The following is a 19,095-nucleotide window of genomic DNA, read 5'->3' on the forward strand; positions in this document are numbered from 1 at the left end:
ATTAAGGATTCTACCTTTAAAAACAATGGTACTTTCACCATTAAGGATTCTACCTTTAAAAACAAAACACTTCTGCATGTCAATGCTTCTCTCTAGCATGTATTCTTAAGTGTCCATCGTATCTCATAGGAGCTTAACAGTTCTTCTTCAGGGTTTACAGTAGGTTAACAGCTATAGACCCACTGGTGTGAATAGAGACAGTTATAAACCCAGCTATAGAGACAGTTATAAACCCAGCTAGAGACAGTTATAAACCCAGCTATAGACCCACTGGTGTGAATAGAGACAGTTATAAACCCCAGCTATAGAGACAGTTATAAACCCCAGCTATAGAGACAGTTATAAACCCAGCTATAGAGACAGTTATAAACCCCAGCTATAGAGACAGTTATAAACCCAGCTATAGACCCACTGGTGTGAATAGAGACAGTTATAAACCCAGCTATAGACCCACTGGTGTGAATAGAGACAGTTATAAACACAGCTATAGAGACAGTTATAAACCCCAGCTATAGAGACAGTTATAAACCCAGCTATAGACCCACTGGTGTGAATAGAGACAGTTATAAACCCAGCTAGAGACAGTTATAAAAACCAGCTATAGAGACAGTTATAAACCCAGCTATAGAGACAGTTATAAACCCCAGCTATAGAGACAGTTATAAACCCAGCTATAGACCCACTGGTGTGAATAGAGACAGTTATAAACCCCAGCTATAGAGACAGTTATAAACCCCAGCTATAGAGACAGTTATAAACCCAGCTATAGAGACAGTTATAAACCCCAGCTATAGAGACAGTTATAAACCCAGCTATAGACCCACTGGTGTGAATAGAGACAGTTATAAACCCAGCTATAGACCCACTGGTGTGAATAGAGACAGTTATAAACACAGCTATAGAGACAGTTATAAACCCCAGCTATAGACCCACTGGTGTGAATAGAGACAGTTATAAACCCCAGCTATAGAGACAGTTATAAACCCAGCTATAGACCCACTGGGGTGAATAGAGACAGTTATAAACCCAGCTATAGAGACAGTTATAAACCCCAGCTATAGAGACAGTTATAAACCCCAGCTATAGAGACAGTTATAAACCCCAGCTATAGAGACAGTTATAAACCCCAGCTATAGAGACAGTTATAAACCCCAGCTATAGAGACAGTTATAAACCCCAGCTATAGAGACAGTTATAAACCCCAGCTATAGAGACAGTTATAAACCCCAGCTATAGAGACAGTTATAAACCCAGCTATAGAGACAGTTATAAACCCCAGCTATAGAGACAGTTATAAACCCCAGCTATAGAGACAGTTATAAACCCCAGCTATAGAGACAGTTATAAACCCAGCTATAGAGACAGTTATAAAAACCAGCTATAGAGACAGTTATAAACCCCAGCAATAGAGACAGTTATAAAACCCAGCAATAGAGACAGTTATAAAACCCAGCTATAGAGACAGTTATAAACCCAGCTATAGAGACAGTTATAAACCCAGCTATAGAGACAGTTATAAACCCCAGCTATAGAGACAGTTATAAACCCAGCTATAGACACACTGGGGTGAATAGAGACAGTTATAAACCCCAGCTATAGAGACAGTTATAAACCCCAGCTATAGAGACAGTTATAAACCCAGCTATAGAGACAGTTATAAACCCCAGCAATAGAGACAGTTATAAAACCCAGCTATAGAGACAGTTATAAACCCAGCTATAGAGACAGTTATAAACCCCAGCAATAGAGACAGTTATAAAACCCAGCTATAGAGACAGTTATAAACCCAGCTATAGAGACAGTTATAAACCCAGCTATAGAGACAGTTATAAACCCAGCTATAGAGACAGTTATAAACCCAGCTATAGAGACAGTTATAAAACCCAGCTATAGAGAGAGTTATAAACCCAGCTATAGAGACAGTTATAAACCCAGCTATAGACCCACTGGGCTGAATAGAGACAGTTATAAACCCCAGCTATAGAGACAGTTATAAACCCCAGCTATAGAGACAGTTATAAACCCAGCTATACTGGGGTGAATAGAGACAGTTATAAACCCAGCTATAGAGACAGTTATAAACCCAGCTATAGAGACAGTTATAAACCCAGCCATAGAGACAGTTATAAACCCAGCAATTGAGACAGTTATAAACCCAGCAATTGAGACAGTTATAAACCCAGCTATAGAGACAGTTATAAACCCAGCTATAGAGACAGTTATAAACCCAGCTATAGACCCACTGGGGTGAATAGAGACAGTTATAAACCCAGCTATAGAGACAGTTATAAACCCAGCTATAGAGACAGTTATAAACCCAGCTATAGAGACAGTTATAAACCCAGCTATAGAGACAGTTATAAACCCAGCTATAGACCCACTGGGGTGAATAGAGACAGTTATAAACCCAGCTATAGAGACAGTTATAAACCCAGCTATAGAGAAAGTTATAAACCCAGCTATAGAGACAGTTATAAACCCAGCTATAGAGACAGTTATAAACCCAGCTATAGAGACAGTTATAAACCCCAGCTATAGACCCACTGGGCTGAATAGAGACAGTTATAAACCCAGCTATAGAGACAGTTATAAACACCAGCTATAGAGACAGTTATAAACCCAGCTATAGAGACAGTTATAAACCCAGCTATAGAGACAGTTATAAACCCAGCTATAGAGACAGTTATAAACCCCAGCTATAGAGACAGTTATAAACCCCAGCTATAGAGACAGTTATAAACCCCAGCTATAGAGACAGTTATAAACCCCAGCTATAGAGACAGTTATAAACCCAGCTATAGAGACAGTTATAAACCCCAGCTATAGAGACAGTTATAAACCCAGCTATAGACCCACTGGGGTGAATAGAGACAGTTATAAACCCAGCTATAGACCCACTGGGGTGAATAGAGACAGTTATAAACCCCAGCTATAGAGACAGTTATAAACCCAGCTATAGAGACAGTTATAAACCCAGCTATAGACACAGTTATAAACCCAGCTATAGACACACTGGGGTGAATAGAGACAGTTATAAACCCAGCTATAGAGACAGTTATAAACCCAGCTATAGAGACAGTTATAAACCCCAGCTATAGAGACAGTTATAAAACCCAGCTATAGAGACAGTTATAAACCCAGCTATAGAGACAGTTATAAACCCCAGCAATAGAGACAGTTATAAACCCAGCTATAGAGACAGTTATAAACCCCAGCTATAGAGACAGTTATAAACCCCAGCTATAGAGACAGTTATAAAACCCAGCTATAGAGACAGTTATAAAACCCAGCTATAGAGACAGTTATAAACCCCAGCTATAGAGACAGTTATAAACCCCAGCTATAGAGACAGTTATAAACCCCAGCTATAGAGACAGTTATAAACCCCAGCTATAGAGACAGTTATAAACCCCAGCTATAGAGACAGTTATAAACCCCAGCTATAGAGACAGTTATAAACCCAGCTATAGAGACAGTTATAAACCCAGCTATAGAGACAGTTATAAATCCAGCTATAGAGACAGTTATAAACCCAGCTATAGACACACTGGGGTGAATAGAGACAGTTATAAAACCCAGCTATAGAGACAGTTATAAACCCAGCTATAGAGACAGTTATAAACCCAGCTATAGACCCACTGGGGTGAATAGAGACAGTTATAAACCCAGCTATAGAGACAGTTATAAACCCAGCTATAGAGACAGTTATAAACCCAGCTATAGAGACAGTTATAAACCCAGCTATAGAGACAGTTATAAACCCCAGCTATAGACCCACTGGGCTGAATAGAGACAGTTATAAACCCAGCTATAGAGACAGTTATAAACCCCAGCTATAGAGACAGTTATAAACCCAGCTATAGAGACAGTTATAAACCCAGCTATAGAGACAGTTATAAACCCCAGCTATAGAGACAGTTATAAAACCCAGCTATAGAGACAGTTATAAACCCCAGCTATAGAGACAGTTATAAACCCCAGCTATAGAGACAGTTATAAACCCAGCTATAGAGACAGTTATAAACCGCAGCTATAGAGACAGTTATAAACCCAGCTATAGACCCACTGGGGTGAATAGAGACAGTTATAAACCCAGCTATAGACCCACTGGGGTGAATAGAGACAGTTATAAACCCCAGCTATAGAGACAGTTATAAACCCAGCTATAGAGACAGTTATAAACCCAGCTATAGAGACAGTTATAAACCCAGCTATAGACACACTGGGGTGAATAGAGACAGTTATAAAACCCAGCTATAGAGACAGTTATAAACCCCAGCTATAGAGACAGTTATAAACCCAGCAATTGAGACAGTTATAAACCCAGCTATAGAGACAGTTATAAACCCAGCTATAGAGACAGTTATAAACCCCAGCTATAGAGACAGTTATAAACCCAGCTATAGACCCCACTGGGGATCATTCCAAGACCATCTCCATACCTTGATCTTAAAGTCCAGTTGAGAGTTGATAGTGTACATCATCTCAGTTCTCTCCATGGTACGGGCCCCTTCGTTACACTTACGCACCACCTAACACACACAGTTATTAGCTCTCACAGACACGTGCAGATACAAGCAGGCTCACATACAAAGACCACAGGGGAAAACACAGGCTCCTTCCTTGATCTCATGTTGAGATGGGCCTTTGACCTTTGACTTGGCATCAATTTGGGTTTGACACCAGTTGACCTCTCACCTTGCTGACTGATTGAAGGGCTTTCTTACAGGCCTCATACTGAGATGAGCCTTTAGAAGCCTTCTGACAAATTACCTGAAAAACAGAGAGAGGTCAGAGGTCAGAGCAGATCACACACGCGCACACAGTGCCTGTGTACACAGTAGAGTATGATGTCATAAAGACTGTGTACACAGTAGAGTATGATGTCATAAAGGCTGTATACACAGATTATGATGTCAAAGGCTGTGTACACAGAGTATGATGTCATAAAGTAGTGTGTGTGTGAGATCAGCTAGTTATCCACTTTGTTATTCCTGGGAGAGGCTTCCAGAACACATCTCTCACTAACACTGCTGTCATGAACACACTCACATGCACGCACGCACGCGCACAAGCGCACACACACGCACGCGCGCACAAACGCACGCACGCAATGCGGTTGGAATCGTTAAGTGTTACCAAAACTTTCCCATGGCTCAAAAGCCTCCTACTTCATGGCCTAGTATCCTGCCTTAAACCTCAAGGGAACAACTAAAACAGGGAAGGAGAGAGAAGGAGAGAGATAGAACAGTAAGTGAAAACATTAGTAAAAGAATTGGTAAAAAAAATGAGGGACCAATGAATGACAGAATAAACAAACATTTCTAGGTCAATAGAGTTAGGAGCTGAACTCTTTGACCCAGTTAAGACAAAGGCTACAGTAGACAAAGGCTACAGTAGGTGAAGGCTACATTAGACAAAGGCTACTGTAGGTGAAGGCTACTGTAGGTGAAGGTTACTGTAGGTGAAGGCTACATTAGACAAAGGCTACTGTAGGTGAAGACTACTGTAGGGGTGAAGGCTACAGTAGGTGAAGGTTACTGTAGGGGTGAAGGCTACAGTAGACAAAGGCTACAGTAGGTGAAGGTTACAGTAGACAAAGGCTACAGTAGGTGAAGGCTACATTAGACAAAGACTACTGTAGGTGAAGACTACTGTAGGTGAAGGCTACTGCAGGTGAAGGCTACTGTAGGTGAAGGCTACTGTAGGTGAAGGTTACATTAGACAAAGACTACTGTAGGTGAAGGCTACTGTAGGTGAAGGCTACTGTAGGTGAAGGCTACTGCAGGTGAAGACTACTGTAGGTGAAGGTTACAGTAGACAAAGGCTACAGTAGGTGAAGGCTACATTAGACAAAGACTACTGTAGGTGAAGGCTACTGTAGGTGAAGGCTACTGTAGGTGAAGGCTACTGCAGGTGAAGGCTACATTAGACAAAGACTACTGTAGGTGAAGGCTACTGCAGGTGAAGGCTACTGTAGGTGAAGGCTACTGTAGGTGAAGGCTACTGCAGGTGAAGGCTACAGTAGGTGAAGGCTACTGCAGGTGAAGGCTACTGCAGGTGAAGGCTACTGTAGGTGAAGGCTACATTAGACAAAGGCTACTGTAGGTGAAGGCTACATTAGACAAAGGCTACTGTAGGTGAAGGTTACATTAGACAAAGGCTACTGTAGGTGAAGGCTACATTAGACAAAGACTACTGTAGGTGAAGACTACTGTAGGTGAAGGCTACTGCAGGTGAAGGCTACTGTAGGTGAAGGCTACTGCAGGTGAAGGCTACATTAGACAAAGGCTACTGTAGGTGAAGGCTACTGTAGGTGAAGGCTACTGCAGGTGAAGGTTACATTAGACAAAGGCTACTGTAGGTGGAGGCTACATTAGACAAAGGCTACTGTAGGTGAAGGCTACTGTAGGTGAAGGCTACTGTAGGTGAAGGCTACTGTAGGTGAAGGCTACTGCAGGTGAAGACTACTGTAGGTGAAGGCTACTGTAGGTGAAGACTACTGTAGGTGAAGGCTACAGTAGACAAAGGCTACAGTAGGTGAAGGCTACATTAGACAAAGACTACTGTAGGTGAAGGCTACTGTAGGTGAAGGCTACTGTAGGTGAAGGCTACATTAGACAAAGGCTACTGTAGGTGAAGGCTACTGCAGGTGAAGGCTACATTAGACAAAGGCTACTGCAGGTGAAGGCTACATTAGACAAAGGCTACTGTAGGTGAAGGCTACTGTAGGTGAAGGCTACTGCAGGTGAAGGCTACATTAGACAAAGGCTACTGTAGGTGAAGGCTACTGCAGGTGAAGACTACTGTAGGTGAAGGCTACTGTAGGTGAAGACTACTGTAGGTGAAGGTTACAGTAGACAAAGGCTACAGTAGGTGAAGGCTACATTAGACAAAGACTACTGTAGGTGAAGGCTACTGTAGGTGAAGGCTACTGTAGGTGAAGGCTACATTAGACAAAGGCTACTGTAGGTGAAGGCTACTGCAGGTGAAGGCTACTGCAGGTGAAGGCTACATTAGACAAAGGCTACTGTAGGTGAAGGCTACTGCAGGTGAAGACTACTGTAGGTGAAGGCTACTGTAGGTGAAGACTACTGTAGGTGAAGGCTACAGTAGACAAAGGCTACAGTAGGTGAAGGCTACATTAGACAAAGACTACTGTAGGTGAAGGCTACTGTAGGTGAAGGCTACTGTAGGTGAAGGCTACATTAGACAAAGGCTACTGTAGGTGAAGGCTACTGCAGGTGAAGGCTACTGCAGGTGAAGGTTACATTAGACAAAGGCTACTGTAGGTGAAGGCTACTGCAGGTGAAGGCTACTGTAGGTGAAGGCTACATTAGACAAAGGCTACTGTAGGTGAAGGCTACTGTAGGTGAAGGCTACTGTAGGTGAAGGCTACATTAGACAAAGACTACTGTAGGTGAAGGCTACATTAGACAAAGACTACTGCAGGCGAAGGCTACAGTAGTGTGGGTGAAAGTGATTTCACTGGGGGAACTGAATGGAGGGGGGAGGAAACGAGAGACCAGTTTAGTGTAATCAAATCTTCAGTGTTACGTAAGAGAAAGTCCTTTAGAGAGTGAGACCGTCATAGACAGGGTGTGTACGTTCCTTTCTGCATGGTTATATACGTCTATGTAACAAAACATCACCCCCCCCAGGAACCGGGATTCGTCGGACCAGGTAATGTTTTTCCACTCCTCAATTGTCCAGTGTTGGTGATGGCCTGGCCACTGGAGCCTCTTCTTGTTTTTATCTGGTAGGAACCCAGTGTTGGTGACGGCCTGGCCACTGGAGCCTCTTCTTGTTTTTATCTGGTAGGAACCCAGTGTTGGTGACGGCCTGGCCACTGGAGCCTCTTCTTGTTTTTATCTGGTAGGAACCCAGTGTTGGTGACGGCCTGGCCACTGGAGCCTCTTCTTGTTTTTATCTGGTAGGAACCCAGTGTTGGTGACGGCCTGGCCACTGGAGCCTCTTCTTTGTTTTTATCTGGTAGGAACCCAGTGTTGGTGACGGCCTGGCCACTGGAGCCTCTTCTTGTTTTTATCTGGTAGGAACCCAGTGTTGGTGACGGCCTGGCCACTGGAGCCTCTTCTTGTTTTTATCTGGTAGGAACCCAGTGTTGGTGACGGCCTGGCCACTGGAGCCTCTTCTTGTTTTTATCTGGTAGGAACCCAGTGTTGGTGACGGCCTGGCCACTGGAGCCTCTTCTTGTTTTTATCTGGTAGGAACCAAGTGTTGGTGATGGCCTGGCCACTGGAGCCTCTTCTTGTTTTTATCTGGTAGGAACCCAGTGTTGGTGATGGCCTGGCCACTGGAGCCTCTTCTTGTTTTTATCTGGTAGGAACCCAGTGTTGGTGACGGCCTGGCCACTGGAGCCTCTTCTTGTTTTTATCTGGTAGGAACCCAGTGTTGGTGACGGCCTGGCCACTGGAGCCTCTTCTTGTTGTTTTTATCTGGTAGGAACCCAGTGTTGGTGATGGCCTGGCCACTGGAGCCTCTTCTTGTTTTTATCTGGTAGGAACCCAGTGTTGGTGACGGCCTGGCCACTGGAGCCTCTTCTTGTTTTTATCTGGTAGGAACCCAGTGTTGGTGATGGCCTGGCCACTGGAGCCTCTTCTTGTTTTTATCTGGTAGGAACCCAGTGTTGGTGACGGCCTGGCCACTGGAGCCTCTTCGTTGTTTTTATCTGGTAGGAACCCAGTGTTGGTGACGGCCTGGCCACTGGAGCCTCTTCTTGTTTTTATCTGGTAGGAACCCAGTGTTGGTGATGGCCTGGCCACTGGAGCCTCTTCTTGTTTTTATCTGGTAGGAACCCAGTGTTGGTGACGGCCTGGCCACTGGAGCCTCTTCTTGTTTTTATCTGGTAGGAACCCAGTGTTGGTGATGGCCTGGCCACTGGAGCCTCTTCTTGTTTTTATCTGGTAGGAACCCAGTGTTGGTGATGGCCTGGCCACTGGAGCCTCTTCTGTTGTTTTTATCTGGTAGGAACCCAGTGTTGGTGACGGCCTGGCCACTGGAGCCTCTTCTTGTTTTTATCTGGTAGGAACCCAGTGTTGGTGATGGCCTGGCCACTGGAGCCTCTTCTTGTTTTTATCTGGTAGGAACCCAGTGTTGGTGATGGCCTGGCCACTGGAGCCTCTTCTTGTTTTTATCTGGTAGGAACCTGGTGTGGTCGTCTGCTGCAAAAGCCCATCCGTGACCAGGACCGACGAGTTGTGTGTTCTGAGATGCCGTTCTGCACACCACTGTTGTACTGTGTCGTTATTTGTCTCTTTGTGACACGCCTGTTATCTTGCACGATTCTTTCCATTCTCCTTCAACCTCTCATCAACGAGCTGTTTTCACCCACAGGACTGCCGCTAACTGGATGTTGTTTGTTTGTCGCACTGTTCTCTGTAAACCCTAGACACTGTTGTGCATGAAAAGCCCAGGAGGCCGGCTGTTTCTGAGATACTGGGTCTCAAATCAAATCAAATTTATTTGTCACATACACATGGTTAGCAGGTGTTAATCTGAAGACGATACGCTTAAAGTCGCTAAAGTCACTTGTTTTGTCCATTCTAACGTTCAATGGAACAGTAACTGAATGCCTTGATGCCCGTCTGCCTGCTTTATATAGGAAGCCACGACCACGTGACTAACTGTCTGTAGGAGCGAACCATTTTGGTGTACCTAATCAAGGGAGGGTATATGAGTGTGCTAGACGTGTGTCCAGTATGTGAGTGTTGTGTGTTGGCTCACATCCATCAGCAGAGGCAGGCGGGTGACTCTCTGCATTGGCAGGATTAGGAAGGAGATCATTGGGAGGTTCCTGCAGTCTGGGTGGCCCTCAATACGAGTCAACACCTCCTTAAACACTGGACTCTTACTACTGCTGGGACAGAGAGACAGAGAGACAGGGCAGTCATCAGTCACAGTTCAAACGTCGTGTGTGTGTGTGTGTGTGTGTGTGTGTGTGTGTGTGTGTGTGTGTGTGTGTGTGTGTGTGTGTGTGTGTTGTACTCACATTAGCCTCTGTAGGGTCCTCTGCTGGTAAACCTCATTGGAGCAGTAGGTGATGTAGGGGTCAAAGTTGGACTGGGCGTGTCTGAACACGATGTCACTGATGTCATCTATAACAACATTCTGCTGGTGCATGTCCTCTAACTCTTTAAAGAACCTAACGAGACACAGATACACAGAGAGACACAGAGAGACAGAGAGACACAGAGAGACAGAGAGAGACAGAGAGACACAGAGAGACAGAGAGAGACAGAGAGACACAGAGAGACAGAGAGAGACAGAGAGAGACAGAGAGAGAGACAGAGAGAGAGACAGAGACAGACAGAGACAGACAGAGACAGACAGAGACAGACAGAGACAGACAGACAGACAGACAGACAGACAGACAGACAGACAGACAGACAGACAGACAGACAGAAAAAGCGATGGATTAAGTTTTGATAATCGGAGGTCTGCATGTACACATCATTTAGAACTCAGTGGGAAATCAACAAACACAGTCTAGAGCATTTAACATCAGATCAGTTCTCCTTCCACACGTCTCAGGAAGGACTAGCATGTCAGAGATGCCATAACAACGGACTAAATCAGAATGATCTGCCTGTTTTGGTCATCTTACCCACACACACAGGCGCATGCGCACAAACACACGCACACACACACAAACACAGGAAGTGCATCTGACACCTCTGTCCCCGTTTTGCCATAACATCACTGGAGAGAACCCTCCTGGACCCCCTAAAATAGCCTGGGGGAACCATTAACAGGTAACACACAGGGCTTCCTCTTCCTGTCGGCATAGGGCAGATGGCCGCTTTAACGACAAAATCTGATCCCCACTGTGACATACAGGAAACTGACACACAACCACAGGAAGTTGACCTTAATCAGTTGGGGCTTGTTCCACCTCATAGTGACCTTCCCCATTTCACAAGAGATGGGCATTTATTATGCCAAGGCAGCAGCTACTCTTCCTGGGGTCCAGCCAAATTAAGGCAGTTTATACAAATGTAAAAACATGACAAAACATTTACAACACACGGTGTGTCCTCAGGCCCCTACTCCACTACCACATATCTACAGTACAAAATCCATGTGTACATGTGTGTATGTTATCGTGTGTGTGTTTGTATATGCATGTATCTATGTGTGTGTCTTCACAGTCCCTGCTGTTCCATAAGGTGTATTTTTATCTGTTTTTAAATCTGATTCGACTGCTGCGTCAGTTACTTAATGTGGAATAGAGATCCATGTTGTCATGGCTCTATGTAGTACTGTGCGCCTCCCATAGTCTGTTCTGGAGTTGGGGACTGTGAAGAGATGTCTTGTGGGATATGCATGGGTGTCCAAGCTGTGTGCCAGTAGTTTAGAGAGACAGCTTGGGGCATTCAACATGTCAATATAAATAAAAGTAGTGATGAAGTCAATTCCTCCTCCACTTTGAGAGATTGACATGCATATTATTAATATTAGCTCTCTGTGTACATCCAAGGGCCAGCCGTGCTGTCGTCTTTTAAGCCAAGTCCCTTTTTGTGGCACCTGACCACACGACTGAACGGTAGTCCAGGTGTGACAAAACTAGGGCCTGTAGGACTTGCCTTGTTGATAGTGCTGGTAGTATCAACATCCTTCTCCCCATTTTAGCTACTATTGTATCAATGTTTTGACCATGACAGTTTACAATCCAGGGTTACTCCAAGCAGTTTAGTCATCTCAACTTGCTCAATTTCCACATTATTTAGTTGAGGTTTAGGGTTTAATGAATGATTTGTTCCAAATACAATGCTTTTAGTTTTTGAAATATTTAAGGACTAACTTATTCCTTTCCACCCACTCTGGAACTAACTGCAGCGCTTTAAGTGTTGCAGTCATTTCAGTCGTTGTAGTAGCTGACATGTATAGTGTTGAGTCATCCGCATACATAGACACACTGGCTTTACTCATATAATTAGTAAAGATTGAAAAATTTAAGGGGCCTAAACAGCTGCCCTGGGGAATTCCTGATTCTACCTGGATTATGTTGGAGAGCCTTCCATTAAAGAACACCCTCAGTGTTCTGTTAAACAGGTAACTCTTTATCCACATCATAGCAGAGAAGCCATAACACACGTTTTTCCAGCAGCAGACTATGATCTCTCAGCCAATCATCAGTCATTTGTGACTGATGATTGGCTGAGAGTGCTGTGCTTGTTGAATGTCCTTCCCATAAGCATGCTGAAAGCTTGTTGTCAATTTGTTTACTGTAAAATAGATAGCATTGTAACACATTTTTTCCCAAAAGTTTGCTTGGGGTTGGTAAGAGGCTGATTGGTCAGCTATTTGAGCCAGTAAAGGGGTCTTTACTATTCTTAGGTAGCGGAATGACTTTAGCTTCCCTCCAGGCCTGATGGCACACACTTTCTAGTAGGCTTCAATTTAAAATATGGCAAATAGGAGTGGCAATATCGTCCACTATTATCCTCAGTCATTTTCCATCCAAGTTGTCAGACCACGGTGGCTTGTCATTGTTGATAGACAACAATACATTTGTTCACCTCTTCCACACTCACTTTACAGAATTCTAAATTACAATGCTTGTCTTTCATCATTTGGTCAGATATACTTGGATGTGTAGTGTCACCGTTTGTTGCTGGCATGTCATAGTGAAAATATACCTCTCTGTTGATGTCACATACAGTATCAAGCATTTCACACATGTTATCCAGATACTGACTGTTACCACTTGGTGGTCTATAGCAGCTTCCCACCAGAATGGGCTTTAGGTGAGGCAGATGGACCTGTAGCCAGATTACTTCAACAGTATTTAACATGAGATCGTCTCTAATCCAGGAATGTGGTTCTGAATATAAACAGCAACACCTCCACCATTGGCATTTCTGTCTTTTCTGTAAATGTTATAACCTTGTATTGCTACCACTGTATCATCAAAGGTATTATCTGAGTGAGTTTCAGAGAGAGTCAGAATATGAATGTCATCTGTTGCTAGCAAATTATTGATTTGTTTCTTAAGCTACATATGTTAACGTGGGCTATTTAGAGCACTTTTCTTCTGGGATGCTTACTTCGTTTTATTGCTTTACTGGGAAGTTTAGGAGAAGTATATATTCTCATGTTATTTATGTTAGTGCAGGGTGAGCTGCACACAGTGGTCTTCCTGCTAGGGCACACCACCTCAGTGCTAACAGTATAAATCTGGTTCATAGGCTCATGATTACTGCATACAATAGCTGTAGGATTAACAGAGGCACTCAGGGCTGTAAGAGGGACATACATTAGGTTACTTACATTGTGTCTTCCAACGCCCCTGGTATAATGTACATTTGATGCAGCATTATGACAACTCTGCATCACAATGGTAGGGATTAACTGAGCTGGGCTTGGGTCATTGATAAGTCATTGTCTCAACGCAGCCTTATAACGCTGTGAAAGGATCCAGGAACCCAAATGATTTGGGAGGATCCCATCCTCCTTATTAAAACCGGTTTTGTTTCCAAAAGGTATCGAAATTGTCAACAAAAGTTACACCCATTCAGCTGCAATAATCACATAGCCAGTTGTGAAGAGAAAGAATCCTACTAAAGCGTTCAGAGAGGGCACAGGGCCAGATATGATGGGTCTTTTACTAGTGTCTAGCAGAGAGTCAAATCAGCGCTTTGAAATCCAGTTTCAACTGTTCAGAACTGACCCTTCATAATGTCATTAAAACCCACATGGACTACGATAGAAATGATTTCCACGTCCTGGTGTAGTACATCCAGGAGCAGCTTAGTAATGTCATTTACTCCAGCTTCGGGATAGGACACTGTTTTTGTGTCAGGAAGAGTTTCTTACCATTGAGCTGCCCAAAATCACGGCTGACGATAAGGACGAGGAAATCCACCCACTAACACGCTTCACAGGATTCGGAGAACCCTTTATGGACAGGCGAGAGGCAGGATAACTTGAGCCCGTGGCTCCCGGTGCCTGGTGCAGGCCTCTAACAGACGGTGAAGCCCCGCTCGATCCAGAGCAGGGACGGAAGGTTGCCAACGTCGACCTCGACATCGTAGGGAAAGGCACTGCGAGCACAGACAAAGGCTCCCCCAGAGACGAAGGTGCAGGAAGATCAGGCTCCAGGACGGCAAAACTATTTGTTGTAGACTGCTTTGCGGGAGGCCTCTGTCTTCAGCTTCCATGGCTCGTGACATGTGACCATCGTTGAATGTCTTGCTCCTTCGACTCCGCTATCAGATGGGGGATCTCCGGGCAACACCGGCCAGTCGGATAATGACAAACAACAAGACGGAGATGCATCCATTTTTTACATTTTTTTTTACATTTTAGTCATTTAGCAGACGCTCTTATCCAGAGCGACTTACAGTAGTGAATGCATACATTTCATACAATTTCATACATTTTTTTTTCTGTGCTGGCCCCCCGTGGGAATCGAACCCACAACCCTGGCGTTGCAAACACCATGCTCTACCAACTGAGCTACAGGGAATGCCCATCCAACAAGCGTGAACGCAGTCTAGCCACCGGCGTAGAAAATGTAAACATTCCACTCTGCGTTTCCCCCCAGTTTCTTACGTAGGCAGGCGACCTGGGTGATCAAGGAAGCCACTTCAAGCCTATAATCCTCAGCAGGTAAACTATCGCCGCATTGGAACTCTGAGTGATCCGGTTTGTCCAGAAACAAAAGTGTAGTAGATACAGCTCCTACAGCGCTGGAACCGTTCCTTTACTGCTCCATTACAAAACTCATCTGGTACCAACTTCGTTAGCTTGACGGCTAGCAGCTTAGTGACACGTGTCTGTGGGGTGAAGTTGCACGTGTCTGTGGTTTCCATAGGAACGAGGTGGGGAGGACTATGAAGCAGAACAGGCCTGAACAGAAAGAGGTTAGTATGACTGACTGACACACAGCTGCCACTATGAGCTAAACCAGGGGACCATGAACACACTGTTACAGAGGAACAGAGGGCTTTGTGTGTTTATGAGAGAGAGGGGGGGAGTCATGTAGAGAGGGGGGAGAGAACATGTAGAGAGGGGGGAGAGAACATGTAGAGGGGGGGAGAGAACATGTAGAGGGTGGGGAGAGAGTCATGTAGAGAGGGGGGAGAGAGTCATGTAGAGAGAGGGGGGAGAGTCATGTAGAGAGAGGGGGAGAGAGTCATGAAGAGAGAGGGGGGGAGAGAGTCATGTAGAGAGAGGGGGGGAGAGTCATGTAGAGAGAGGGGGGAGAGTCATGTAGAGAGAGGGGGGAGAGTCATGTAGAGAGAGGGGGGAGAGTCATGTAGAGAGAGGGGGGAGAGTCATGTAGAGAGGGGGGAGAGTCATGTAGAGAGAGGGGGAGAGAGTCATGGGGCCAGCACAGAAAAAAAAAAAAAAATGTATGAAATGTATGCATTCACTACTGTAAGTCGCTCTGGATAAGAGCGTCTGCTAAATGACTAAAAATGTAAATGTAAAATGTAAATGTAGAGAGAGGGGGGAGAGTCATGTAGAGAGAGGGGGGAGAGTCATGTAGAGAGGGGGGAGAGTCATGTAGAGAGAGGGGGGAGAACATGTAGAGGGGGGAGAGTCATGTAGAGAGAGGGAGAGTCATGTAGAGAGAGGGGGAGAGAGTCATGTAGAGAGAGGGGGAGAGTCATGTAGAGAGGGGGGGAGAGTCATGTAGAGAGGGGGGGGAGAGTCATGTAGAGAGAGGGGGGAGAGTCATGTAGAGAGAGGGGGAGAACATGTAGAGGGGGGAGAGTCATGTAGAGAGGGGGGAGAGTCATGTAGAGAGGGGGGGAGAGAGTCATGTAGAGAGAGGGGGGAGAGTCATGTAGAGAGAGGGGGGAGAGTCATGTAGAGAGGGGGGGAGAGTCATGTAGAGAGGGGGGGAGAGTCATGTAGAGAGGGGGGGAGAGTCATGTAGAGAGGGGGAGAGAGTCATGTAGAGAGGGGGGGAGAGTCATGTAGAGAGAGGGGGGAGAGTCATGTAGAGAGAGGGGGGAGAGTCATGTAGAGAGAGGGGGGAGAGTCATGTAGAGAAAGGGGGGAGAGTCATATAGAGAGAGGGGGGAGAGTCATGTAGAGAGAGGGGGAGAGTCATGTAGAGAGAGGGGGGAGAACATGTAGAGGGGGGGAGAGTCATGTAGAGAGGGGGAGAGAGTCATGTAGAGAGAGGGGAGAGAGTCATGTAGAGAGAGGGGGGAGAGTCATGTAGAGAGGGGGGAGAGTCATGTAGAGAGGGGGGAGAGTCATGTAGAGAGGGGGGGAGAGTCATGTAGAGAGGGGGGAGAGTCATGTAGAGAGGGGGGAGAGTCATGTAGAGAGGGGGAAAGTCATGTAGAGAGGGGGGAGGGTCATGTAGAGAGGGGGAGAGTCATGTAGAGAGGGGGGGAGAGTCATGTAGAGAGAGGGGGGAGAGTCATGTAGAGAGAGGGGGGAGAGTCATGTAGAGAGGGGGGAGGGTCATGTAGAGAGGGGGGAGAGTCATGTAGAGAGGGGGGAGAGTCATGTAGAGAGAGGGGGAGAGTCATGTAGAGAGAGGGGGGAGAGTCATGTAGAGAGAGGGGGAGAGTCATGTAGAGAGGGGGGGAGAGTCATGTAGAGAGGGGGGGAGAGTCATGTAGAGAGGGGGGAGAGTCATGTAGAGAGGGGGGGAGAGAGGCATGTAGAGAGGGGGGGAGAGAGGCATGTAGAGAGGGGGGAGAGAGGCATGTAGAGAGGGGGGGAGAGAGGCATGTAGAGAGGGGGGGAGAGAGGCATGTAGAGAGGGGGGGAGAGAGGCATGTAGAGAGGGGGGAGAGAGGCATGTAGAGAGGGGGGGAGAGGCATGTAGAGAGGGGGGGAGAGAGGCATGTAGAGAGGGGGGAGAGTCATGTAGAGAGGGGGGAGAGTCATGTAGAGAGGGGGAGAGTCATGTAGAGAGGGGGGAGAGTCATGTAGAGAGGGGAAAGTCATGTAGAGAGGGGAAAGTCATGTAGAGAGGGGGGAGGGTCATGTAGAGAGGGGGGAGGGTCATGTAGAGAGGGGAGAGAGTCATGTAGAGAGGGGGGAGAGTCATGTAGAGAGAGGGGGAGAGTCATGTAGAGAGAGGGGGGAGAGTCATGTAGAGAGAGGGGGAGAGTCATGTAGAGAGAGGGGGAGAGTCATGTAGAGAGGGGGGAGAGTCATGTAGAGAGGGGGGAGAGTCATGTAGAGAGGGGGGGAGAGAGGCATGTAGAGAGGGGGGGAGAGAGGCATGTAGAGAGGGGGGGAGAGAGGCATGTAGAGAGGGGGGGAGAGAGGCATGTAGAGAGGGGGGGAGAGAGGCATGTAGAGAGGGGGGGAGAGAGGCATGTAGAGAGGGGGGAGAGAGGCATGTAGAGAGGGGGGAGAGGCATGTAGAGAGGGGGGGAGAGAGGCATGTAGAGAGGGGGGAGAGTCATGTAGAGAGGGGGGAGAGTCATGTAGAGAGGGGGGAGAGGCATGTAGAGAGGGGGGAGTCATGTAGAGAGGGGGGAGTCATTTTTTTCGTCGTGCTTTTCAACCGTTACTCTGAAAAATGGTAACCCTGTTTTTAGTTTCCAGAAAATATCGAAGCAGAGGTTCTCGCTGCCCTGTGTGCCATTGATACTAAGAAATCCTTAGCCGCTGACAATTTACACCCGTACTTACTTAAGTGTGCTGCACCTATCATTGCTGGTTCAGTGACACACATTTTTAATCTAACATTAAGCACAGGAATTATCCCTAAGGTGTGGAAAGCGGCTTTTGTTCCGCCATTACATAAGGGAGGTGACGGTAGTGATTTGGATAACTATCGACCCATCTCTAGGCTCCCTTGTCTGGCAAAGATCCTAGAATCTATAGTCAACAAACAGTTACAATCTTTTGTTTTTGCTAACAGTATTCTTAGCACCAACCAATCTGGTTTTAGATCTAAACACAGTACCACATCGGCCACTATGCTTGTTGTAAATGATATTGCAAATGCCTTAGATGATAGAAAGCACTGTGCTGCGTTGTTTGTAGATTTGTCAAAAGCTGTTGACACTTAGACCATGCTGTCATCTATAGGACTGGGCACTGATGCCTGCCGATGGTTTTATGACTATCTTAAAGATAGAACTCAGGCCGTCATGGTCGACGGGGTCAAGTCTGACCCCATACAGTTACTTAAAGGTGTCCCTCAGGGTTCAATAATTGGCCCACTATTGTTCTCACTTTATATAAACAACATTGGTGATGATGTCAGATATTGTAAATTCCATTTTATATGCAGATGACACAGTGATGTACTCTATTGCTCCAACAGAGGACCAAGCTTTAATGCAGTTGGAGTCTGATTTTAGGATACTACAGGGGTCTCTTATACAGCTTAAACTTGTTTTAAACGCTAAGAAAACAAATGTCATGTTTTTGTCTAGGTCTAAACTCTCAGTTAGAAACACTTTTGTAATCACTAGCTTGGATGGTACTCAAATCAAACAGGTATCTGCATATAAATACTTAGGGGTATGGTTAGATGATAGGCTTTCTATAAAAAAAAACATGTTACTGAATTGGGAAAAAAGCTCAAATTCAAGATAGGGTTCCTTTACAGAAACAGGGCTTGTCTGTCCTCCGTAAATAGAAAACAAATTGTGCAGGCTACTTTTATGTCCGTTTTAGATTACGGTGATATTATCTATATGCATGCATCGGCAAACACATTAAAACCACTGGATGCTATTTACCATTGTGCACTCAGGTTTATCACGGGTGATAGTTACAAAACTCATCACTGTATCTTATATCAACATGTGGGTTGGGCCTCTCTATCTGTGAGGCGAGAGCAACATGCTCTCTAGTTTATTTATAAAGCACTTCTTTTAAAACTACCTCCATATATATCATCATTCATTTCCACTAGATATACTAATTTTAAAAGCAGATCACAGATGTGGATTACATTAGAGACTCCTGCGGTCTCCACAGAGTTGGGTAGGACTGCCTTCAGTTCCTTTGCACCTTATTTATGGAACAAACTTGCCGATCCAACTTCAGTTAGACACTCTGGTGTCCCTTGCCCATTTCAAAAATGTTATGGAGGATCAATATGATGTTGTCTGTGATTGTTTCTGTTGAATTGTGTCT

At 45.5% G+C, this 19,095-nt stretch overlaps 1 protein-coding gene across 3 annotated transcripts in view; it reads right to left on the reverse strand.

The window, feature by feature from the left end:
- The window catches only part of LOC106613293 (rho guanine nucleotide exchange factor 26), an 84,135-nt gene that overhangs the window by 38,555 nt on the left and 26,485 nt on the right, over positions 1–19,095 (reverse strand). For 2 of the 3 annotated variants that reach the window (XM_014215381.2, XM_045724840.1), the window contains 4 exons: positions 10,010–10,162; positions 9,745–9,877; positions 4,699–4,773; positions 4,443–4,532 (listed from right to left, as the gene is read on the reverse strand). In XM_014215381.2, coding sequence (XP_014070856.2) covers positions 4,443–4,532; positions 4,699–4,773; positions 9,745–9,877; positions 10,010–10,162 — 451 coding nt within the window. The remainder of the gene's footprint in view (positions 1–4,442; positions 4,533–4,698; positions 4,774–9,744; positions 9,878–10,009; positions 10,163–19,095) is intronic. The other variant, XM_045724841.1, reaches the window with a different exon arrangement.

Source organism: Salmo salar, chromosome ssa09 (genome assembly GCF_905237065.1).
Source record: "Salmo salar chromosome ssa09, Ssal_v3.1, whole genome shotgun sequence".
Classification (NCBI taxonomy): domain Eukaryota; kingdom Metazoa; phylum Chordata; class Actinopteri; order Salmoniformes; family Salmonidae; genus Salmo; species Salmo salar.